The 24,335-nt window shown below is 53.8% G+C and overlaps 6 protein-coding genes across 6 annotated transcripts; 4 read left to right on the forward strand and 2 right to left on the reverse strand.

The window, feature by feature from the left end:
* Window positions 1–2: 2 nt before the first annotated feature.
* Window positions 3–905, forward strand: Z520_05151 (uncharacterized protein; the record flags this gene model as incomplete). Its single annotated transcript, XM_016775655.1, has 2 exons — window positions 3–407; window positions 564–905. The coding sequence occupies 2 exons, from the start codon at window positions 3–5 to the stop codon at window positions 903–905; spliced, it is 747 nt and encodes a 248-aa protein (XP_016633698.1).
* A 433-nt stretch (window positions 906–1,338) lies between these two features.
* On the reverse strand, window positions 1,339–2,295 carry Z520_05152 (uncharacterized protein; the record flags this gene model as incomplete). The annotated part of the gene is made up of 2 exons (XM_016775656.1): window positions 1,339–1,890; window positions 1,972–2,295. 2 exons carry the CDS (start codon window positions 2,293–2,295, stop codon window positions 1,339–1,341), a joined length of 876 nt encoding a protein of 291 aa, XP_016633699.1.
* Window positions 2,296–3,249: 954 nt separating this feature from the next.
* Z520_05153 (uncharacterized protein) lies at window positions 3,250–4,094 on the reverse strand (the record flags this gene model as incomplete). The annotated part of the gene is made up of 2 exons (XM_016775657.1): window positions 3,250–3,648; window positions 3,759–4,094. 2 exons carry the CDS (start codon window positions 4,092–4,094, stop codon window positions 3,250–3,252), a joined length of 735 nt encoding a protein of 244 aa, XP_016633700.1.
* A 1,432-nt stretch (window positions 4,095–5,526) lies between these two features.
* Z520_05154 (uncharacterized protein) lies at window positions 5,527–7,836 on the forward strand (the record flags this gene model as incomplete). The annotated part of the gene is made up of 1 exon (XM_016775658.1): window positions 5,527–7,836. The coding sequence occupies one exon, from the start codon at window positions 5,527–5,529 to the stop codon at window positions 7,834–7,836; it is 2,310 nt and encodes a 769-aa protein (XP_016633701.1).
* A 1,313-nt stretch (window positions 7,837–9,149) lies between these two features.
* Z520_05155 (uncharacterized protein) lies at window positions 9,150–10,564 on the forward strand (the record flags this gene model as incomplete). The annotated part of the gene is made up of 4 exons (XM_016775659.1): window positions 9,150–9,259; window positions 9,364–9,458; window positions 9,569–9,719; window positions 9,799–10,564. 4 exons carry the CDS (start codon window positions 9,150–9,152, stop codon window positions 10,562–10,564), a joined length of 1,122 nt encoding a protein of 373 aa, XP_016633702.1.
* Window positions 10,565–20,647: 10,083 nt separating this feature from the next.
* On the forward strand, window positions 20,648–23,286 carry Z520_05156 (uncharacterized protein; the record flags this gene model as incomplete). The annotated part of the gene is made up of 2 exons (XM_016775660.1): window positions 20,648–21,384; window positions 21,438–23,286. The coding sequence occupies 2 exons, from the start codon at window positions 20,648–20,650 to the stop codon at window positions 23,284–23,286; spliced, it is 2,586 nt and encodes an 861-aa protein (XP_016633703.1).
* Window positions 23,287–24,335: the final 1,049 nt, after the last annotated feature.

A 24,335-nucleotide genomic window follows, 5' to 3' on the forward strand; every position in this document is an offset into this window, starting at 1 on the left:
TCATGAGAGCAGCAGCAGCAAGCCGACATCTCCTCCTCCGCTCCACGCGACCAACAAGCGGCCTCCTTCTTCGCCGACCATGTCCCTCGTCACCTACACAGCAGCGTCTGGCCATTACCATTCCCACTTCGACTACTACTACTACTACCTCTTCTCTCTCCTCAATCTCTCGCCGCGCTCCTTTCTCCACCACCTTCCCCAAACCCAAGGGTCTGCAACCTCACAGCGACGACCCAAACCCGCCCAACACGGAACCATCGCATGGCCCTGGCAGCACGCCGACGGGAGCAGCGCAGATCTCGGATTCCGAGTACCACGAGATCGCCGACCAATATCTGAACACGCTGGTGTTGGCCATGGAAGAGCTCGCGGAGAGTAATTCGGAAGGTATAGAGGCGGAATTCTCGGTACGTTACCTATCCATTCCATCCTGCATCGTGTGGACTCTCATCACCTGGATTTTTCATACCTGAAATCCACACTCGACTTACGCCATTCACTCTACTCCACACACTTTGCGAGCTATATAACTAACACCCCCTCTCCATTTCCTACTCTTCTAGGCCGGCGTCCTCACAATCACCCACCCCAAACACGGCACGTATGTAATCAACAAACAACCGCCCAACAAACAGATCTGGCTGTCCTCGCCCGTCTCCGGCCCCAAACGTTACGACTGGGTCGTCCCGGGTGACTCGCAGCACGAAAAGGCCGACTCGACCGTCGACTTGGGCGACGACGGCCAGAGCGGCGGCAAGTGGATCTACCTGCGCGACGGGAGCAATCTGAGCGACCTAATCAAGAAGGAGTTGGGCGTCGAGTTGCGGCACGGAGGCGAAAGCGAGAGTGATGTGAACCAAGGCCGAGAGGGGCCTGCGAAGAGTGGAGCCAGCACGGAACCATAGGGTGGTTGCACGATGGGCTGGTGAGCGAACAAACAAGGAGAAAGAAAAGGGGGCCAGAAGGAGTGAGGGTGAGGTTGAAAGTGGATTGCCCACTTCATCCAGACCTGAAGGGAGGGTGAGTGAAATCGAGTATCTTAGCGCAGCTTCAATGAGAGCTCTTACCGTATCGGATGGTAGACGATGGATATTCTACACCCAGCAACGAGCGGAATAGCAAGATCCTGCTGGAAACAAGAGAGCTGTTGATGACAAACAACACGGGCAAATAAATGGCACTTTTTTAGCTGCTGGGGGGTCGATGATATGATGTCGATGATGTCCCCAACTCAATATAGGACGTCTCCGACCAGAAAATCAACATCTCCTTCTCGTCTCATTCAGGTTTCCTTCCACCACGCCCATTAATCACCTCTTATACCCTTTTCCCCGTCTTTCACTTCCTCTTCCGCGCACTGCCACCGCCGCCAGCCTTGGGCTGCGACGCGGGTGCGGCGGGCGCCGCCCTGGGAGCGGCAGGCTGCTGGGCATCGGCGGCAGCAGGGATGCCTCTGCCGCCGGCCATCCTCCGACTCATGATCTGGCGGGAGATGAAACTGATGCCCAGCATCATCAGCCACGACGGCATCGTGCCCAGGGCCCACATGAAGTAGCCAAATGGCTGGAGCAAGCCGGTCTTGGCCAGGAGCCCGTCGAAGGGGTGCATCAGGCCCGTGTACTCGTCGTATTCCAGGTACCGCGACTTGGAGGCGCGCGGCAGGCTGGTGATGTCCGAGACGGTGGTGGTCGTGACGTTGAGCGGGATGATGTACAGCGGTGTCTTTGCCTCTTGCTCGGACTGCTTGGGCAGCAGGAAGTGGTAGATGACGGGCACCCCCGACGCCCACGCCGTGCACACGACCTCATCCTTTTCACAGTCGACCATGCCGAGTTTCAATGGAGGCGAACCCGCGGGCTGGGGCAATGCGGCTAGTAAGGGGACCGATTCCTAGACATAGGGTCAGGACAAAATTAATTTCATGACAATCGCAACAAGCTTCTTGGAGGGGGTTTCGTGCACTCGACATACATTCCACACGGCATCCACAGGGCCACACTTGCCAAAGCACGTCTTATTGCCGCCCGTCAGGTAAATCATCCATTCCTCCTCGGTGTCCGGCTTCGGAGCGAGTTTGCGCTGCCAATTGCGGATGTTGATCTTCTCGACCTTGTACCCAGCGACTGTGGCCGCGCCCGCTTCGACCGGGTTGGGAGGCACAGGCACTGAAACCGAAGGCGCGGCGCTGGGGATATATGATTTGGCCTTGTCGAACCAGCCCGCGGCCTTTTCTTTCAGGGGAACCTGGTCTGCTGCGACCAGCAGAGGCAGGAGGAGGAGGGAAGTGAAATGCATGGTCAGGAGCGTGTAGTCGGCCGTCGGTCGAGATTGAGGGAGGCTTTGATGATGGCGAGCCTGAGATTCTCAACGATCGATGGCGAGAGGAGGGCACCAAAGGAAGAATGAGAATGATTGCGCAGAAAGAACTCAACAAGAGAATGGGAAAGGCAATCCCCCGACAAGAGGGAGGGAAACGCAGATCGCGGTCTGATGACGAAAACCTGATGAGGGAAGTAAAGTGTGTGCGAGAGAGAGGATGTCGGCAGGTGCTCGAGGAGTACGACTGCGCAGTGGCTAGTGGTTACCTAGGTAGCTAGGTGTGCCTCCCTAGTAGATAGTTAGGTACAGTCCCAAGGTACGTAGTACGCTATAAGGCCCTACCTAGGTACCTAGGTAGGAACAGTAGCTACCAGCAGTTAGCTTGACTCGTAGCCGATAGTTGCCCCTCAGAAATGGCTTGTCAGTGGCTGATAAGAGAGCTTTTTGGCAGCAAGCAAGTGATTTAGCCGAATTGGAGCCCCACGACCGAGGGCCACGAGGGCGCCATTCCCCACGTGCAGTTTACGAATAGTTGCCCCGGTGTTTCATTCGGGACACGGCTACTCGAGTACCTACGAGTACCTAATAGGCTTGTGAGACTTTGGAAAAGGGGGTGGGACAGTAACAACGGAGAACTGCCCCATGAGCATCCATGTACGAGGTGAGGTACATACGAGTATATAGACGCTCGGAATTCGCCTCCTGCAAGTTCCTGCTCATCCCTTAAGTACGGACGAGCTTGTGGCTCGAGTACTCTCAAGATGTACCCTGTAGTTGGGACTGCCTTGTCCACAACGTCCAGTTCAGTCTGCACTGGCACGCCTTTGAGAAACGACAAAAGTACATCCAGCCAGCGATATGTTGTGATACAGACCACTTCCTACATGTCCATACAGGTAGGGAAAAGACTACTTAGGTAGCCACAACGGGTCATGCCGCCTTCTGAGCCGCCGCCATCTGCTTCAGGAACTCATCCCAGTCTCCCACCTTGACCTCCCACTGCCAATTGGGTCGATCCTGCTGGGACAGATCGAACAGCGCCCGCGCGATGTTGTTGGCGTTGATGACAGGGTCGTCCTCTCGAACCAGCCCGCCGATGTTGACGCCCGCGACATGGACCCCCTTGGCTTCCATCATCTGCTTCAGGCTCAGCATCAGGTTATACTGCGCGGCCTTCTGCATGGAGAGCGACGCAAAGTCTGCCAGCGGACGATCCCACAGGCCGCTGTTGGTGAACAGGAACGACGGATGGGTCCCTGGCCGCTCGGCCGCCGCGGTCAGATGTGGCAACGCCCACGACGCTGCAACGAAAAGACCAAGATTCATGCTCTGTGCAGCCGCGGGAGAAAATTAGCCAACAACATCCCCAGAAAGTCTCAGAAAAAAAAAGGCCCGTCCGGGATCCGCGGGTATTGGCATGGAGTGTGCTTTTCGCTCACCTTGAAGTCCTCCAACACGAAATCTGGACTGCTGGCCCCGATCCTCGAGGGCGATACTCTTGCTGCGTTGAAATATACCACTTCCGGAGCCCCGAGCTCTGTAACGACTTTGCCAAGCACCAGTGCCAGGGCGTTGTGGTCTCCAACGTCGACGGGGAACGCCTTGACTTTGACACGGGGATTTGCTGCTTGCACTCTGGCAGCATCTTGAGCCAGACGCTCAACATTCCGAGAGAGCAATGCGACGTCGAACCCCATGGATGCAAACAGCGCCCCAGTCGAAGCCCCGATGCCGGGTCCGCTCCCCAAGATGACGATGACTTTGTTGTTCGACATGGCTTTCCTGAACGGTTTGTGCTGTGGCCGGTGACTTGCAAATTTCGTATTGTGAGAGCCACAAAGATGATTTGGTGAAAGCCTGGAAGCCCAAGGCAAATGAATGGTAAATAGATATATAGGTGAGGCTAAAGTTTATCCTGTACCTCTTAGCCGGAGTGGTGTGATTCCTCAAAAGATGGATATGGGAAGTGGAAACCTCATTTTCTTCCTGAAGGAGGAGCATGAAGGAGATCCCTTTTTAAGATCTTCTCAAACCCTGCTTAGCCCCAAGTCTGCTCCTTTCCGGGCGGCCCTACATAGTAAATATAATGCTAAATGCTAAACGGCGGAAACTGAAGGCTGCGTAACCAGGAAGACAAAATCAAAAGCATGGCTGACAAGCTCCTGATTCCCCAATCACTCGATGTGGCCTATCGAGGCGAGGACGACGTTCCACACTTGGTCCCTGGTGTCGTAGGTAGATATCTTTCAGCGCTCGGCAAACTGTTCATCAGGCGCGCCATTGCAACCATTCATCCTAGGTTCCGCCTGGAGCCTCTTTTCCAATCCTCGAAGGGCCAATGTCTGGTAACTCCGCGGGCGTGTGACGCGTTTGAAACTTGCTTTGCGTTCTCAGAGTGAACACTTGCAGGTGCTCCGTGTGGAGAAGGACAAGTCAACAACAAGGCTGGGGAAACCCGAAGCGGTCAAACTCCTAAGTGATATACCTAGGTAGGAAACAGTGCACTATTGCGTAAGAAGCCGTGGCTGACTAAGGGATGATATCCATATCTTATAAAAGAGCTCGAGCTTGATGATCCTTGGGTTGAAGTACCTCCGCGGACTATGTGATTTTGCGTACCAGGACAGGATGCGAGGATCGAGAAGTGCTGGAATTTGTCCATCTGACCGAGGCTTGAGAGAATTACTGGTTGACTGATTCCCAGCTTCTAGTTGCCTTCTACTTCATTTGCCGCATAATCTTATGGAAGTGTTCAGCAATCTTTTACGCAACTTCGGCGTGGCATAAAAGCCTTGCCAGGAGTTTGAGCAGGATGGGTGTCTAGGGTACCAAGGTCGTTTCCGTAGATTTCTCTCCCTGATACTACCTAGCTCGCTAGTAGGTCGAGGCTCGAAACCGAAATGCCAAGAAAAAGATCAAGCGAGTTAGGGCGGCATCACCTTCGTCCCATTCCGGGGTGAGGTTGGAGCAGCAAGCCCATTACCGAGTACTTTCACTCTTACCTGACACCCTGAAATCCAATCCGCCTGGCAGCACCCTAGGCGATCTTGCCAGATGTTTCCTGCTCTCCCGAGTCCATTGTAGCCCGAACATCTCACTGGGCTGTATCGGAACAGCCTGCACCAATGCATTTGGACTACAGATAGTCCCGGACACGCTCTGTGGTTCTACGAATCCTGACCCTCAAAGCCGGATGCTGCCGCAAACATGTCTAGCAGAGTCAGCGCAAACGGCTCGGTGGGCATGCCGCGGATCCAGGATGTCCTTCGCACGCCCGAAGACCTCGAAAAGATCACAAGTTTGAAGGCAGAAATCAATCGCAAGAAGGGGGACGTGGACGCCAGATTAAAAGAAGGACTACAAGACCATTTGGACAGTACGCAAAATGGCATGTCAACGCTATCCGAGGGGCAGAAACTTGTTGGACAGATTAAGGAGGAGATGAAGAGCATCTATGACCTCTGCGAGCAGGCCCAGGCCATCCGCAAGAACTTCCCTCAATTAGACTATCTTGCAAGAGTCCATCGGAACTTCGAAGCCACTCGAGCAATGCAGGCAGGTTTGGATGGCTTCGAAAGGGATTGCTCCTACGTCCAGAGACTTCTGGAGGATGACGAGAACGATCTGTACAAACAGCCCAACCTCCTGGAAGCCTACATGCGCTTGACACGACTGCGCGACTTTCGAGATGAGGCATTGGATCAGATCCGCCGAGCTAGAGACTCGAGTTTGGAACAGACACTGCTTGACTGGTTTCAACAATTGGACAACGTCGTTGAGCTTTTCGATGAGCATATTGGTTTCATTTGCATGAACCTCATCGACCTCGTTCAACGAGCTGATGATACCAGCATCGTCGTGAGGTTAGCCATCGTGCTTGCTTCGGAGGAGAAGAACGATGACCGAGTTAGAGCGCTCCAAGATGCCCAGAAAGACCACCAAGATCTAGTGAGCAAGTTTACGTCTTTCAACATTGGACCAAAGACGACGCGTGGATACAAGGAGAAATTCCTGCAGGCCATCGAAAATGTTGCACAAGGCAAATTTCAACAGACGCGAGAGGAGTTTCAAGAAGATCCTTCCAAACTCAAGAGTCAGACTAGATGGTTCTTTGAAGACCTTAACGCTGTCAAGCAAGGCATGCAGAATCTCTTTCCGAGAAAGTGGAAGATCTTCAACACATATGTGGATATCTACCACAAGCAGATGCACGACTTTCTCATGTCCTTTGTGGATGCCGAAGATCTCCGGCCCCCTCAGATGTTGGGTATTGTCCACTTCATTGATGATTATTACAAGAGAATGAACAAGTTGGGTCTCTCTCCGGCTCAACTGAAACCACATGTTCTTGATTCTCGTGAAGGCGACCTTATCCGCGACTACAGAAACATCATCACTAAAGCTCTCAATTCTTGGATCGATAGAATGTACGTGACCGACAGGAAGAACTTCATGTCCAAAGCGCCAGACGCCATCGAGCAGGATCCAGACGGACATTTCAGAACCAAAACACTTGGCGATATGTGGCGTATGCTGCATGAGCAAGCTGTTGCAGCGGGCGACTCCGAGCGTGAAGACGTTGTCGAAGGCGTTATGAGCGCCATGTTCGGTGCTCTGAAATCTCGGCAGCAGCAATGGGAGAGGCTGGTCGACGAAGAGGTGGAGCGATACAAGAATCCAACTACGGAGCAACTTGAAACCTTGCAGCAACTCCAAGACTGGCTTCTCGCTATTGCGAATGATCAGATTGCTTGTGTGGACGACGCGGCTGGAGATGTGGTGGATGATCCTACAGCCCAAAAGGGATACCTGACGCGATTCAGAGAGGATTTCGTCAAACTCGCAACTCCACCCTCCGCGAAATTCATGTCTACTAATGGAACCACGGAACTGGATGCCCTCCGAGATGGCTACGTAGACCTGGCCACTCACTGCATCAATCGGTTTGTTCAACTTATATTCAGAGTCGACTTCCGCACCATCTTGACAGAGCTATTCGTCCCAGGGAAGTGGTATGAGCAGTCTGCAATGCAGAGGATTACTACCACCTACGACGATTACATTGGAGACTACAGCGCCGTACTGCATCCCTCTTTAATCGACATTTTGATCGAAGAACTATCAGACGCCCTGCTGGTGAGCTATCTCACATCGATCCGCACCAATCGCGGTGTCAAGTTCAGGCGGGGTGAACCCTTCGCCGCTAGATTCCGGGACGATGTACTCGCTGCATTCTCCTTCTTCGAAAAATACCCTGACACCTTCAACGAAACAATCAAACCAAAGTGGAAAGCTGTGAACTATACCGTACAGCTGCTGGAAACTGACAAGAACGATGTTGTTCGGGTGTATGAGCAATTCAAGCGTGAGTTCTGGGATCTTCAGTTGAGCTGGGTGGAAGGGGTCTTGAAGACTCGCGACGATTGGGATCGTGGCATGATCACGGCAGTCAAGCGAGCAGCGGCAAGCACATATGCAGAACGCGGTATGGACACGGTCATGGGCAAGGTCAAGTGATTCACGCATGAGAAGGCATCCAAGCCGGTACCTTGACTCCCCAACCTGTGAGATTCCGCCACTCGCGGCCCCAATTCAAGCCCGTGCCTGAGCCTGGCCCTGGACCTAGAATTGATAGCCAATATCTAGGTCCGACAGCTCTGTTCGCCATTAGTTGTACATGGCTCACTTGGAGGAAGGCTCAAATCAGGTTATCATTCCACCGGAACGAGTTGGCATTTCAAATATGTGGACGAGATGTGCCACGAAAGAGACTGGGAATGCCGCGGCGAAGACCACAGACGCAAGAATGTTGACGATGCCGGACGCAAAGGTCGACGGCATCAACGAAGACTTGTGGCCGGATCTCCTTGTGGCAACCGCAGTCAATTTCGAACAAGCAGCTATTGAGTCGCTTAATCGAGAGGAGAGATGTTTGCTTTCGATATGGTAGCTATCCCCGGTATATCATACGTCGAGTTTCTCACTCGCTCTAAGCCCCTGACTGCCCACGTGCCCGACTTGTAGTTTTCTTTGAGTTTGTTGCAATATCTTCCCCCTCCTAGCCTCCCAGCGCAAGTCCAGAAGACTTGCTTGCTGCTTCATTGCCGGTGGTCAAAATGGCCCCAGCGTCTGTTCAATTATTCGCAGCGCATATACCTATGATATACAAATGAGAGAACAATTTGGGAACAGGCCGGTGACGTCTGTAACTTCTTCCCACCCGTGATCGCTTTGCGGATCTTGTGTTTTGCGCGGCACAAGTCCCAGTCAGGCACGTTCTATCGCGGAAATCTGGCATCACACCCCTAAAATAAAGGTAAAAGGATCGAGTAGTGCCCAGCGAACAAAGTAAGGCTTTATGAGACGGCAATCCGATAGACTTGGACTGCGTCTTATGGGGTTTGACATGCAACCTTCCTGAGATGCTCATGATATCCGTCTTTCAAGGCTGGCATTTCGTGCGGCGTCAATACTCACGAACACAGCTGCTTTGGCGCAGGTGAGGAAGGATTGGCACTGGATATAAAACCTAGATATTTTCGAGCATAGTTCAGCGATTTGTTAATCATCCGTTTTCCAACGTAATAATCCAGAGAAACACGACCAGCAAGTGCACGAAAAGCTGTGATGCGAGCCTTCATGGTGGAGCAAGGCTGTGCCAAGATCTCGACAGTGTGCCAAGATTTCATACCCGATTTGGACTAGTTCACAGCACAACCCGCCAATTTTCGCAGCGAGCCTTTTGGGCGAATTGAGAAACTTCCCTCGCAGACCGCAAGCAACGCTCGTCGTCTCTCATTTCAATTTCTACAACCACCGCAAGTTCCAAGATGTCGAACCGTCCTACCGTCGGCATCGTCGGCGGCGATGGCTCCAGCAGTGGAGAGACCCATCCTCTGCCAGCCGTGTTCAGCTCTCCCATCCGTCCTGATATTGTCCAGTATGGTTCCCCTTCCCGTTGGGACGCAGCAGCAACAGCACCTCCCTCATTCGATTCCCACGACCAAGACGCGGTGAGGGTGTGAGGCTAACAGGGTAAATCAGGACCGTGCACACCGGAATGGCCAAGAACAAGAGACAACCGTATGCCGTGAGCGAGAAGGCAGGCGAGCAGACGTCCGCAGAATCATGGGGCACAGGTGCGTCCCTTTTTTGAGGGATTGGGGAAACAAAACCCGATGCCCACGGGGTGTTTTAAAAGAGTTGGGCAAGGTCCTTTTCACTAACACTTGAGGGAAACTTTTTGCAGGTCGTGCTGTCGCACGTATCCCTCGTGTCTCTGGCGGTGGTACACACAGAGCAGGCCAAGCTGCGTTCGGTAACCAGTGTCGATCCGGGCGCATGTTCGCACCCACAAAGGTCTGGAGGAAGTGGCATCAGAAGATCAACTTGGGCCAGAAGTATGAGACACCCCCAATTCGTGCTATGCTACTGCTTGGGACAAATGTCGCTAACGATGTGGTTTTTCTTTTCCTACAGGCGCTTCGCCACAGCATCTGCCATTGCAGCCAGCTCTGTCCCAGCCCTCCTCCTCGCGCGAGGCCACCGCATCTCGACCGTGCCCGAAGTTCCCCTGGTCATCTCGAGCAAGATCTTCGAAGGCGCCGCGCTGGTCAAGACGTCCGCCGCCGCGGCTCTTCTCAAGGCCGTGGGCGCCGGGCCGGACATTGTCAAGGTGCAGAAATCACGCAAACTGCGCGCGGGCAAGGGCAAGATGCGCAACCGCCGGCACCGCCAGCGCCGCGGCCCGCTCGTGGTCTACAACCCGGAAGTCGACGGCAGGGAGCTCGTACGGGCGTTCCGCAACATCCCCGGGGTCGAGACGTCGTCCGTCTTCGCGCTGAACCTCCTCCAGCTCGCGCCGGGAGGCCACCTGGGCCGCTTCATCATCTGGACCTCCGGGGCCTTTGCGGCCTTGGACACCATCTACGGCTCGACGACCGAACCCTCGACCCTCAAGAAGGACTTCTTGCTGCCCTCCAACCTCGTCTCCAACGCCGACATCACCCGCCTCATCAACAGCTCCGAGATCCAGTCCGTGCTCCGCGAGCCCAAGGGCTACGCCACCACAAAACGCACCGGCGTGCAGAAGAAGAACCCGCTCCGCAACAGACAGGTCCTGCTCCGTCTCAACCCCTACGCTGCTCAGTACTCCAAGGACAAGATTGGACAGAAGGGCCTGGAGGAGCACGGCAAGCCCGAGCGTGTCAACGAGAAATTCCAAGAGGTCCTGCACGAGAACTAGAAGAAAAAGAAAACCTCTTTTCTTTTTTGTGTGCAAAAGGTTTCCTCTTTTTCTTTTTGTTTTCCGACTGAAGGCGGGAACCGCGAGGGCGATGTTTTTCAAAGCAAAAGACATGCTGGGACGCTAGACGACTGAGCGAGAGCTGGACTGGCGGGGGAACACCAATGTGGCCCTTGCCCCTCATGGATCGAGCAGATAATTCAACGAGGTTCCTTGTGTGAATCTTCTTTGAATGGTGTTCACCCAGTTCAAGCAAATATGACAGTGAGAGAATCAGAAACATGAGATTTCCGCAAATGACTACTTTCCTTGTTTGTTTTCGAAACAGCTCGTTGAATCGCCATCTGGTTTGTCGCCCAACAAGCAAACAATAGCTGGCTTCGATGAGCCTGTGGCTGGGCGTGACTCTTCGCATTGTAGCCTTAGCGGCGCACAAAGTCCGTCGTAATCTTTGCTTGCAGCCTCGACAAAAAGGAGCACAATCCATGCGGTAAATCGGCCGGAAAAGGAACTCCTCCCACCACCACCTTTGAGCACTCCTCTTCCACAATTGCTCTCTCCCTGCTCGCACGACCGTCAACAGCAGAACTCTGGGTGACGTCCAGCTGAGCCTAGCCCGTGGAAAAGGCTTGCGTGGTTCTCCACTCATGCATGGCCGGGACAACAGCAAACACCCTCGCATTGTCTTTCTCCCCTGTGACCATCATCGTGTTGCCATCAGCTCCACCTTGTGTAAGGGTTTAATGCTTTCCCAGGCAACTCGCAACGAGCATCTCGTGGCTCTGGCCGTCCACAACAGTCCCCCAACCTCTGTTTCATGCAACAACAAGAATCATGCAAGGGGGGGTACAATAGTAGGACGGAAACATCCCAAGTGATGAATCACCATTTCTCTCGAAATGCTGCTTCCGCCACGAGGGGTGTCAGGCGCTTTTGTGTCACCCGGTCCAAGCGAGGGTGTCCACACGGGGCCGAGGGCAAGGCGTCAGGCTGGGACCACCATACTTGCTTAGTTCTGCAGGATCCCTTTTTCCCGTGCTTTTGTGAAAGGTACGAGGTATGAACTGGTTTGGAGAGGCAGATCCACTTTTTCGGCATCCAGACCCCTTGTCATCCAGTCGTCTTTCAGCCGTAGCAAAGAGGAGAACATGTCCTCGTACTCATATGGGGCAGTGGAATCGGCTAGGCACCGTGCGAAATACGTGAGAGAAGACGGGAAGATCGATCTTGAGAAGCCGGTCTCCATTAACCCGTATCTTTGAGTGTAACATCGCGAATGTGGATCGAGTCGATTTGTCTAATAGTGACGAGCGGTGGTTTGGAACAGGGAACATACCAGCAGTAGGTAGATTCTCGTCCGGGGGCCCCAGACAATTCAGCGGGATCCATAGAGAGTTGGCCTAGGAAAAGGTTTCCGGGCCCAATAACATGAAGAGATTGTAGATAGCTTCCGTTGGCGCCGGACTGGCCTGTCCGGGCGTGCCAGGTTTCCGCAGATCCGGGCAGCCATCGAGCCATATCACAACATCCTTGCTTCCAGGCACGATTCGGGTCAACCCTGGCGATGAAAGACGTATCGGGGACCATCCGTCGATAAGTACGATGCTATACACAGGACCTGTGACTGGGGCGTAGTCGGCGCAATTGGTGCCTGTGGCTAGACGAAATACGAGTGTGTACTTGAATGTAGGTAGAAAGCATAGCAGACAAAGACAGCAGTCGGACAATTTTCTGTTCCATCTGTCGCTTGTAGATCTCTCTCAGGGTACCAAGCTCTGCGCCAAAATAAAGAAACTTTGAGAAACCACGTTGTACGCCGGCAAAGCCGTAACTCACACATTCTTCATAGTGACCAGATATGTGGCGACGCTGCTGAAATTAGAGGATCTTCGGCGTTGGAGGCCCCAAAAAGCTGGCCTGAGACTGGGGACCTTGAATGCAGTAGGCTCAAACCCCGATAAAGGGAGAAACAGGAATTCTACCTACTCGCTACCTAAGCAGTGGTAGTGAAGGGAGAGAAAGCGGGACGAAAGGCGCACGGTCCAGGGGTTAGCGGGAGATGGTGCGTTTTGTGGATCATGTTTTAGCAAAGCTTCTCCGCAAACCTTGCCCACGGGCCACGGGCCACTGGAACAACAAGATCTCCCGCCAACAGATCGAAATATTGGTGGTTCCAGCTGACCATGCCACGACCTCCAAGTAGGTAGCAGCGGGTGGGAACTACCTAGGTAGGAATTGGTGGAGCGATGGTTGCGATCAAGTCTTCCCTCGGCGATCCAAGTGTCAAAGCAGTGTGACTGCAAAGTACTTCGGACACTTGGTCGGAGTCATTCTTCCACTCTAAAGCAAGAAAATAATTTGCGTTGGAAAATGTTTCCGTAGAGTTGATCGTGAGACACTCTTGTAAAGCCGCAGCATTGAGCTGGGAGGAGAGGGTGGGCGATTGACGTGGTGGAGGGGATGGTGCGACGTTCATTGACAGCAACGCAACCAATACTAAGGCTGGACACGGTCAGTGTCAACAAGTGACCGCTAGATGGACGCCCGCAAAGAGTTCCCAGACTCAAGGCCCATCGAGTGGTTGGTGTTATGGATCTAGATCTTGAAGAGGGGTGAGCTGAATGCCGGTGAGTAGCTGTGTACCTCGTAGAATGTGCATCAACCACGGGGAGGTGGCATTATTGGGAGCAGGCCAAGACTTGGAATTTCTCTTTGCGTCGAAGATTTGTCAAAAGGCCCGAAGGAGAGCTGGTAGTTGGATGTGAAGACGCTGAGGGCACTGATGGCTGACGTCCCAGTCGTCGACCTCAGCACCGTCGAGTGACTTCATGCCGCTGTTCCTGGGACAGACGGTGACTGCGCTGTGAGCCTGTGGCACCTGCCAAATTGCCATGATCATGATGTCATCTGCTCAAATCTTCCACGCCATCCATCCCTTTTTCAGGCCGAGAACTGCGTGGGCGGCAACTATCGCATGCAATGTGGCAAGGTGAGCGAGACGAGAGACGAGAGGGCTCTCGAGGGCTTTCCTGGTGTGTTCGCCTCGGTATAGAGTTCTAGGCGAGGCGCCGCGGTAAGCTCACTCCGAAGAATGCGACAGGTCATATTCTCTAGGGGCGAATCATAGGTGCAGAAAACACTTCCAGCCACATGTCGGTAAGGCCTCTAGTCAACTTTTCCAACACTGACCCAAGACAGCTGCGGAGCTCTACCTGCATTCAGCAAGCCCATCGCTCGATCACTTCAGCTGTAACATGCTCCCTAAGACACGCTAGGGAGACCCCAAATCTCCTGCACCTTGAACCATTATTTGGCCTCGCCTTCAGGTGATTGACAATCCATGTTGCCTCTCATGCCGGCACTTGTCGGAGGGGAGCCGAAACAGCCCAATGTCGGTGTGATCGTCCAACCGCTGGTCTCCAGAATTCCAGCTCAGTTTGATGCACCATCCCTCTACGCCGGTCGACCTTTTTGGCGAATGACTTTTTCCCGGCTGGCATTTGCATTGCGGCACTAACGCATGATAATACTCGCTGAGATATGTTGCGGTGTGCCAATAACCAGGGAAATGGTCTTCTGGCAAGGGAGACACGTCCAAAGTCAGCTAAAGAAATGTCAATGGGGGCCCAGGGGGCTAAGGACACCGCGACTCGATTGCCACCGCGACTACCACCTGTTTAGCCTTTGGACGTTTTTTCTTGGTTGTCTTGATTGTCTTGACCGTCTCAAAGGGAGGGTCCATTCTGGAGCCACTCCGCAAGAACAACGCTTGCTCGCTGCCACCATTTTGGTGCTGCTCTATGCGGCCTTCCATTTATGGTCGCTTGACCATCCAAAAAGAGCCTACGGACGTCGACTTGTCTACCAAAAAGGATCACTTGCAGCCATTGTTGCGCGTGATTCAACCCTTCATTGCTCTGTCAGCTCAGCCGACTCTTTATCCTGGTCTTGAAGGCTGGACCCTTGCGTCCGAGCTGTACGGAGTGAAAAATACTTTGTACGAGGGACAGTGCGCTGGAGGATTCACTGGGCACCTGGACTGCTTCCCCCAGACGATCCCTAACCACTTCACAAAGCCAATTGATCCTTTCAGGAATCCGGTCGGGGTCTGGACAGCCTTACCAGGAGGTGCATCACGAGCGGATCAAAAACTAGTAGCAGCTCTGGTTTGCCAGGCAGCTTTGATCACCGTGCTTAGGAGCTCACGACGGCACAGACCAGGTGCAGAGTTCCGAAAGGAAGACCCCTAGATCTTCCCGCCGTGCAGCCATCCACTCCATCTCAACTTTCTGCAGCGAAGCGCCCTCCGCTGATAGGATGTCCATCTAACGGTCCACGAGGCAATCCCTTATGGTTTTGGAAGAATGTGCTGACGGAACGCCAAAGACCCTCGCATGATTAGACTCTGGCAGGAATTAACGAGGGTTTGATAATACATGTGCGACTGAATCGTTGAGAGAGGCCAATCCAGCACCCAAGCCAAGTTCAGTTTTGGGGGCCTTTCCTAGGCCTCACTAGCCCTTTAGTCTGGTCGCATTAAGCCCAACCAGGTAGACTCCCGGCTATGCCATGGCCCTTGGGGCCTTCGCGGACCGGGACTGGCGATCCGGGGTTGGAACGGCCCTTGCTGGCCCATTCTCCTCCGGAACCAATCTCTCTCTGGTTCATGGTAAGGGTAACACTAAGCAAAAACACCATGGAAAATGGGGGATGATTCGCACTGCACTTGTTTGTCCCGTATGGGCGTGGGCAAAACTCATTTGGCCCTGTTGGCGGGGGCTAACACCACAGGCACAGAAATGGCTGGTCCATCCACTCCCTCCTTGCAGGTCGGACTGCATCGAGTGAATCCGGAAGCTTGAGTCGCTCAATCCAACATGTCCAAAAGGCAAAAAGGGACTTCCAACTCCTGCCTTTTGGATAGCGGGATGCAGCAACATCCCCCCTTGGACTCAGCAGGCCCGAGCATCTCCAGCAAAAGGCAACTTTTAGCGTGGGAGGCCAGAGACAGCAACCCGAGTCGTTTCACGGATTTCAGGGACAAGCCGCTGCAATGCGCCCGCAGGCCACTGGCACAAGCCCCAGGCAGGGGAGCATCCACACTGCACAACAAGCTGAGAGGTCGGGGAAGCCCGAGCCCTCCGCACCAGACACGGCGCCATGCCGGAAGGGCCCATTCATGACGGTGCTGGTGGTCCTTTGCAAGATAATCCCAGGTTGCATTCCGTCCTCCTTGCTTCTGCACCACTTCGTCGCACACAGATCGCCGGCCGTCTTGCTGCAGGAGCTGCCGCCTGAGCTGGACAGGGCCTCGCAAGAGGAAGCCTCTTTGGCTATGGCGACTGAAAGATGCATCATGCTAATCACATACCTGCCCCCTCTTACTACCAATCTCTTGACCGGGTTCTCGGCAAGGCCAATATCGGAAAGCGCGATGTCCTCTGTCCTGCAGCCGCAAATTACGAGTACCTACATTCAGTCGCCTAGCTGAGCCTATTCACCTGGCACTGCGCCCTTCCCTGCTGTTCGGTTATTCATTCCGTGGCTACGGCTTGGTGGAATTCCTCTCATCGACCGATTGTTACGCTGTCAGAATCCATCCCAGGAACCAGCACGTAAAGACAACGTCATGTGAGGGTCGCTGCTTTGTGCCGAGCATGTGCTCGGCGGGTACAGAGTGCAGAGCATCCATGTCACGTTTGCCACAGACGCTGTCGGCCTCCTGACAGCAATTCAAGCAGGATGCAAGATGTCAGTCCAGTCGGGAACACGGGACGACATCAGCTGGAATGAGGCCCAGGACAAATGAAATCGATGCTCAGGACATTCCAGCCGCGCCCGGGCTCAAAAGCTCGCTTAATGGCTTTTGATGATTGGGCGTCTGGGTCATTCCGTTGCGCGACGAGCTGAGTGCATCCCGCCAACATTCCCCATAGGCCAGAACGGGAGAAGTACGAGGCTTGAAATTCGAGCCACAGCGGGAGAGAGCTGGGTTCGGTGGGCAACAGGCTCGTGTTCGCCAGACGCGGCATGGCACTAAGGAGTCCCAAGCTCCCACTCATTACGTCGTAGATTCCAGGGAGACTCCAGTCCAGGCCTTCAAGCGTCGGGGCACCCTGCAGGCAGCCCCGCTCTGCCACGGTATCGCAGAGGACGACGAGTAGCCCTCCAATTTGTGCCGCTCTGATGCTAGCATTCTTGGTCATAGTCCTCCCCCCTTGAACAGACCGCCATGGACGTGCATGACATGCATGGCGGCAAGCTCCGGACCAGAAAAGATTGGCAGTTTGGCCATTATTGCACATTTGATTGCACGTTTGTTGCGGCAGCAGAGGGAAAGAAACCCAGCGCCAAGGGCGGGTGGCGGTTTCGAGCCTACCTCGTGTTGTTGGACTTCAATATCCCAGGATTGCCGATTGACAGGTGCATGCACGGGGTTCTGCCTCGAGACACACAGTGACCCGTGCAATTGGACTGGCCGTCGAGAGGAGGTGTCAACCACCATGTCAGTGCAACCCATAGGAAGCTGCATACTAGGTAAGTTCAGGAATGGGAAAGGGCACGCCTCATTCTGCCGTGCGTGTGAACCCCTTGTGTTTCTCTGACCACGGCACGGGCGAGCGCCCCTAGTCCCAACCCCTTTCAGTTCCCGCCTCGAAGAGGATCTTGATTCCTGTTAGGCATGTCCTTGTGTGATTCATGAGATTGGGTTCCAACTAGCCGCGTAAGAGTGAAAGGCGTTTGTGAGATACCGACTATACTCGGTACCTAGGGAGCATTGAGGGTGAGAGATAAGCGATCGTAGAGTCATAGTACGGGGTACATACGTGGCTCGGGGAGGACCAAGTAGCACACGATTTTCAGATCCTTTTTCCTCCTCGGGTCTTAGCTTTCAGGCACGGCTCGTGCGCCCCGTGAGACTGTTTTACTATCTGCTTCTGGGTCTACGACGCATTGCGTCCTGTGAGTGCTGGGAGAAAGGGGGGGTACCGTCATGCTGCTTGGACGGCTGAAGTTTGGTTGGATGGACAGGACCTAATGACTCCAGCAAGCAGCATGTCTAGTCAACGCCACCAGCTGGGGAGGGTTGAAGGTCGACTGGATGGCATGTTTATCCAGCCGCGGGGGGGATGCGACGCTGGGGGAAGATATACGAGGAAGAATTACGTGATGTTCCTAATTGAGGGTATTGCAGAGTAGGGAGGAATCAGATGACTGGATTTTGACCTTGTCCCCGTATGTTGTCATCTCTCAGGGAAATCTAGAACGCTGGAGGCAATCCCTAGGTGGTTTGCTAGTATTAATAGCAAGCGAACTTCATGCGTCGGGAATGGTTGCAGAGGAGAAAGGGGGAAGGCGGTAGGCCATGCTCGTAACCATTGGGGAGGTGTTCTGGGATGGCACGGCGTCCTGTTTGGAACCTTTGGTGTTGGTGTGCTCGTACTGCTTTGGTGAAGTGGTTTCGGATTGCTTCGCCAATCGATTCCAGAATGGAGCAAGCTGGAAGAGGAGGATGGTTGATTCGCACCCAGGAATCCCTCACCACCCTTCGCTCGCAGGCGGTGCAACCGATCCGATTTGTTCAGTGGCTCGTCGCGTCTGCATCATTATTGTTCGGAAGGCGGAAGGCGCATGGCTGGCTGGCTGCCTGCCTGCCTGCATCACGGCTGCATCACGGCTGCCCTTTGCTTTTTCCCGCTGGTGATGCGCGTTCTGGGGATGGCATGCATGCTCTGTATTGGGCTGGGAACCTGCAAGGGTGTCGAGTGCGTGTCAAAAGTGTCAAGCGTGCCATGGAGGTACTGGGTCATAGTGATTTCCGGTGTCGAGGTGGGTGGTGGTCAAGAATGCACATTGGACGCATTGATTTTTGACCCGGAGAGCAGTCTATCTGAATCTTTGGAGGTCGACATGAATCCAAGGTCAGGATAGCCTCTGGGAAGCAAAGGGTGGAGGATTGTGTTGATCCCCGGGCCTATCATTTTCACATTTGGACAAGAGCAAGAGTCTGCTAGCACCGCCAGCTTCGCCTGCTAATAATTGACAGTGCTAAGGGTGCTTAGTGCGGCTGCGGCTGCTGCTGCTGCTGCTGCCTACTCTCACTTCCCTCAACCTCCTCTCACCTCAACCTCATCTACGCTCAAAGAAAGACAAGATAGACAAATAGACTGATGGACTGATAGACACGCCATCAATGACTCCATGACTCCACGCCTTCATCCCTCCATCATCAACTCTGATGTGTCTCTCCTCGTCTCCTTCCACATCTGAACCGGACCTACGAGTAATACCCTGGTTGTCCCCATTATTCCTGTCAGTCGCTGTCAGTCGCTACCGTCGGGCTTTCCTCTCTCTCTCTCTTTGTTTCTCTTTTGCCATTGTCTCCTGCCTTCTTTGGGATACTCTGGACAAACAAGCTGGCGGCCTGCTGAGCGAAAAAAATCCCTCTCCACAAATCCCCATGGCCCTTCGCATTCCCACCTGCCACTTGCCAGTCAAGTGGTCAGTGGCGCGCCAACAAATTCCTGGCCCTAACCACTGGCATGAACCGGGTTACTTGGTCCTCCGCAACCCCTCCTTGCTTGCACAGCTCCCGCCAGCTTGCCCGCCCATCCTTGCTCCCAGACTCAGTGACAAAACACACAACATTCACACAACGCCAGTTGCGAGCCTTGATCGACTCTAGTCACTCCACCCATTGCCCATCTCACCCTCTTTTTCTTCAAACTCAAACTCTCTTTCTCCCTTGCCAACATTCCACTGACTCCTGAGCGGTGGAAATCTCCACTCCCAAACCCGCCCGAACCCTGATCAACCTCCCTTGCTTCTCAAGAGTCAAAGACTCAACCTACCTCCCCCGGTCCCATTCCCTCTCCTCCACTGTCCAGGATTGCCCTGCCCCCACCCCCCGGCCCATCCTCAGTCCACCTTTACTCCCGTCACAATTTAGCGCTCATTATCCCTGTAAGCGATCGGCAAGGGTCAGATGGCATGCGTTACGCTGGTTTGTAGCCTCCACTGTCCAGGTTACTCAGATGCGAACGGACCACGAGGCCGCCATCCCCCATTGACTCCCCTAACTGTCCGATCCCAGAGGCCTAGGTCTACCCATCGACCCGGCCACCTTAACCTGCCCGCCCTCCACAGAAAACCACAAATCAGCTCCATCTCCCAAGGACGGTTGACGACACGCACGGTTTATTGCTTTTTCACCTCCCGTAAACCTCGTCTGATATCTGACCCGTGTTCTTTTGGCCCGAGCAGCCAGCAGCCAGCAGCCAGCAGCGCAGAGCCGGTATCTGCTTAGGTAGATAACCAGCCCCTCTTCCACGCTTACACCGCACGCGACAGAGTTTCTTGCTGACTTTGCATGTGTGCGCTCTTCAGTCTGTTCTCCACCTGCTTTCCTTCCACCTCTGCTGTGGAGGAAGAAAAAAGAGTTCTTGAAACGTACTAAAGGCTCCCAAGTTACACACCCGCACACACAACGGTTCAGCAACGTCTTGTACACCAGGCTATTTTGAATCCATCAACCAAAGAGTTTTCGGTTTCTGCCAGCTCGCCCGTTGCAGTAAAGAACGCAGAGCTTCCCTATCTCTTCATCCGGGTACACTCACTCCGTAAACCCATTGGGACACCAGGTCGAGCAATCATCTGCAGCATACCGAGTATAACACAAGCCGGCCCCTTTGGGGTGGTACAGTATCTGCACCAACGGCAACCCTCCGTCCATTCCAACCTACCGACTGCCGTGTAACTCGTGGCGACCCTTCCAGTGGCCTTCTTGCCATGAGGCACGTCTTGGGAATTTATTGGTGCTCGGCTCTGAAGGACAACAGTACTTCGTGCAAACATCTAGCTTGCTAGGACCACTTTCACTCTGTACCCTCGAGGCTTGGGGACAACAAAGATTGCCCTCATCGGCACTTATTCCTACGTTTTCTCGTCCTCACCAAAGCCAGAGTCCAAAGTTCTACTGCTCGACGGATCGTTGTCGACCAAGTCCGGGAGACTAGCGTGCCCAGACGTAACAGGCCCTGTTTTGGTCAACGAGACTGCTCCTCGCAACCAGGAAGTGGGCAAATGGCAACGAGCGTTGTGCTACCTCTGGAATCCCGAGTGCAAGAGTGGCATGATACCGAACCAAACGCACCGCGCCGTCAAACCATAGCGGAATCATCAAGCCGACTGCCGGGCTCAATGGCTCAGCCACCGACAGGAGAGTCCCTTTCAGCAGAACAACAACTGCAACAACAAAGTCTGCCATCCTTCAGTTCACTACTGGCCGGAGCCAGCAATCCCAATCATTTTGGCCAGCCCCGTCCAGGAGAGGTGAGAAGGGAACAAGCATTGCCTAGCAGTGTCTCCACTGGCAAATATGCCCCTCAACAAAACAGCTTCAAACCTTCCGATGTGCATCCATCCACCATGTCTCAATCCTCACACGCCCAGTCTGATACCATGAATAGTCCCTCTTGGTCCTACTCAACCACGAGTTATTCGGAAAATAAACCTGCCGCACCTGATCCTCGTGCAACACATGCAACTGTCGATCATGCCCCTGGTCGGGCGTCTGCCGAAAAAGAAACTCCTGACGGGTCAGGTAGTTGCCACGCCAATGAGGACGTTACCATTTATTCCCAAAATCCGGATGATGATGGTCTCAACACCATGTGGAGCTCCTCCAAAGCAAGCAAACTCAAGAAGCGCACCGGGCAGGCGTGCGATGGCTGCCGGGAGAGGAAGATGAGGTGTGACTTTAAATCTCCCAAATGCACAATGTGCAAGAATATCGACCGTGATTGCACGTTTGGGTCAGCGTAAGCAACTCCGTCTTCCCCAGGATTTATTTCCGTCGCTAACTTCTGTGTAGGCCACGTGCTACTATGCGACATTCAGCTTACCCGATGTCGATGCCTTCGACTTCGAGGTTTGCGAGCACGAACCAGGACCAGGGCAATACCCTTCAAAGAGGGTCGACAACTGCCATAGATTTGGCCTCTCAAGAGCGTGGCTACTCACAAGCCACGCCGAGAGCCTCCATGTCGCTAGAGAATATGCTTTATCCAGCCTCCGATCAACCGACGAACCATGAGGATCGGTCAGACAGCCAACCACCAGCAAAGAGACCCCGTGTTTCGCCATCTCCTCGTCCTAGATCCCAAGGCCAGATGTCCGCGAGTTCGGGTACAGAATCTGTTGGAGGGTTGATCTCCTCGCCATCAGTCATCTCCAACTTCTCTTGGGACAAGGACCCCTATGATCTGAGCCGCAGTTTGACCCTCGACTATGTGCAAAGGTATTTCGAGCACGTTGACGGTGTAACATATCACATTCTCCCAAAGGCCCTTTTCAAACAATGGATTCGCCAGTGCCGCACCAAATCACCGGCTGATAAGATGTTGCTCTATGCCATTCTGGCAATGGGAACCGTCTTTACATCCTCACAATCACAATCTAAACACCACCAAGACGCGTTTCTCGAGATTGTCCACAAAGCCATGATAGAAAACGGCGACATGTTCAGCTTGCAGCTGATTCAGACCAGGCTGATCCTGGCTCTCTTCGCATTTTCTCAAGGCCAGTACAACCGGGCGAGTGATTATTGCGGCTCTGCTGTGCGGACTGCGTTCGGGTTGAGATACCATACTGAGGAGGGAGTCTCAACAATCGGAGATCAAGATGCGTTGGATTTCGGCTTGTCTCGTGAGATGTTGGTCGAATGCCGGCGTCGGACGTTCTGGGCTGCCTATCTGATGGACAGCTTTAGCCGTTGCTGGTCTGCATCTGTCACTACTGTCAATCGATCTGATTGTCGGCTACGCTTGCCATGTGCTGAGGCGGCCTTCGAGGCCGGGAGCGTCCCTCTGGCACCGTTCACTCTTGAATCGCCCAAGAACAACAAGGAGAGTCAACCCGATTCACCCCACGAATCATCCGAAGTCGGCTCTTTTGGTTATCTGGTGGAGATTGCGGCGATCTTCAGCGAGGTGATGAGCACTGCCGGCAGGGGTAAAACGCAGTTTCCGGCGAAAGATCGGTTGACGACGGACGCCTTCCGCCACGACATCCAAGGTCGGCTCAAGACGTGGGATCACGCCATGAAGAGGCATGTCCGCCAAGGTCGAGACGGAGTAGAGAAAGGTAGCGGCTACTACGTTCTCTATCATTACTCAATCATGATACTGAATCGGTACATTAACTATTTGGAGATGGACCAGTTGCGGATTAGCGTATGTGCAAGGCAAGTACACGACCACGCCCGTGAGATGCTGTCAACAGTACAGAAAATATGCGAGCATGGCGACAACAAGCACGACTCCTCGTCTCGGTTCCTGGTGTTGAGCCCCTTCAGCGGCTTCGCCATAACCGCCGCGTTGGATGTCGCTACTGCGGCCGGGCCAGTGTCGACTCTGATGGGCCCTGAGAGTCAGATGATGTCCTTGTTTGGCAGTGTCGTCCCGTTCCTGGAACGTTTAATGGATCATTGGCACAGTGGTCGTCAACAGCAAGAGATGGTGGACCAGAGGTTGAGGGCTCTTCTGGACGTAGCCAAGAGGGCCTCCGAATTCAACGGAGGATATTACTTTGCGCACCCAATGCAAAGTGGCACCGACTTGAGCCAAGATGTTACCTACGGGCTTCCTCGGCGCAAATACTTTGAGACCATGGGGTGGGAGGAGTATATCCATAGTGAAGGGGAGTTCCAACGACTGGACTAAGCAGGGGATCAACGATGCAGCGCACACGAGAATTGAGACGGCCGCTCACAATGTGATGAAAAACATGAGATAACGAAGCGTTGGTATGGCATAAGGGTGGGTAATATGTACAGATGTGGTATCAGCAACACCCGTTTGGCGATGATGGCATTCGGCGCTACGGGATACCCAATGATTTTGACGGTACACAGGACCAACCATTGTCGGATTTCAAAGGCAAGAGCAAAACGTTCCAGGTGGTTTTTGTTTGCCGATGGGGTTTTGCTCGGTGACAGGTCTGCGAGTTTGTTTATACGCTGGAGAAGAAGCATATATATTTAGTAACTTATCTCGTTTACATATAATTGGGGAGGATGGGGATAATACCACTACCGCGACCCTCTAGGGCAATATGGCGCCCTTGATGCCGTCTGGATGCCGCCACAACCTTGTAAACATGAGAAAGACTAGGAGAAGATGGATCTGCATTCCAGCCTCAACGCGTTTGGAGACGCCGGGCCCTGAGCCGAGGTTGTGGATGACGGGCAGGTGGCCCACGGAATACGGGGGATCGCATCGTAGATAACGGCCCGGATGCCCGATTCCGAAACTCCAGTGGCACGTGGCTGGCAAGCTATGCATGCGGCAATGTGGCAACTTAGCCGAGGCCCTGTCAGTGGCACGTGCTCGGTCCTCGGTGAACCTGCTTCTTTTGGACACGTGATACAGGGCGCTTTCTGGATCCTTCAGCCTCACTCAAGCGTTTGTCCCTCTGGCTACACAACTGCCCCGTATCTGTAACCCCCCGTGTCCTTCTCACGATGCATCTCACCTCGCTCTCTGCTGTCTCTGAGGATTGAGAAAACCAGCCAATGCTACACGAGAGGTCATTTCGCTTCTGCGCAAATCCGATCTTGGCCGCAACGGAAGAAACTATCTGTGCATCCGTCCCTCATGCCCGTCTCTGACCGGTGAGCCAGAGGGGGGAAGTCTCGCCGCCATGGACGCGTTCCTTGGTGCGCGGAAACGCACTTGAGCTTCTGTGGATATCGCGGGTGAAACAAAACCTG

Source organism: Fonsecaea multimorphosa, assembly GCF_000836435.1.
Source record: "Fonsecaea multimorphosa CBS 102226 unplaced genomic scaffold supercont1.8, whole genome shotgun sequence".
Taxonomy (NCBI): Eukaryota; Fungi; Ascomycota; class Eurotiomycetes; order Chaetothyriales; family Herpotrichiellaceae; genus Fonsecaea; species Fonsecaea multimorphosa.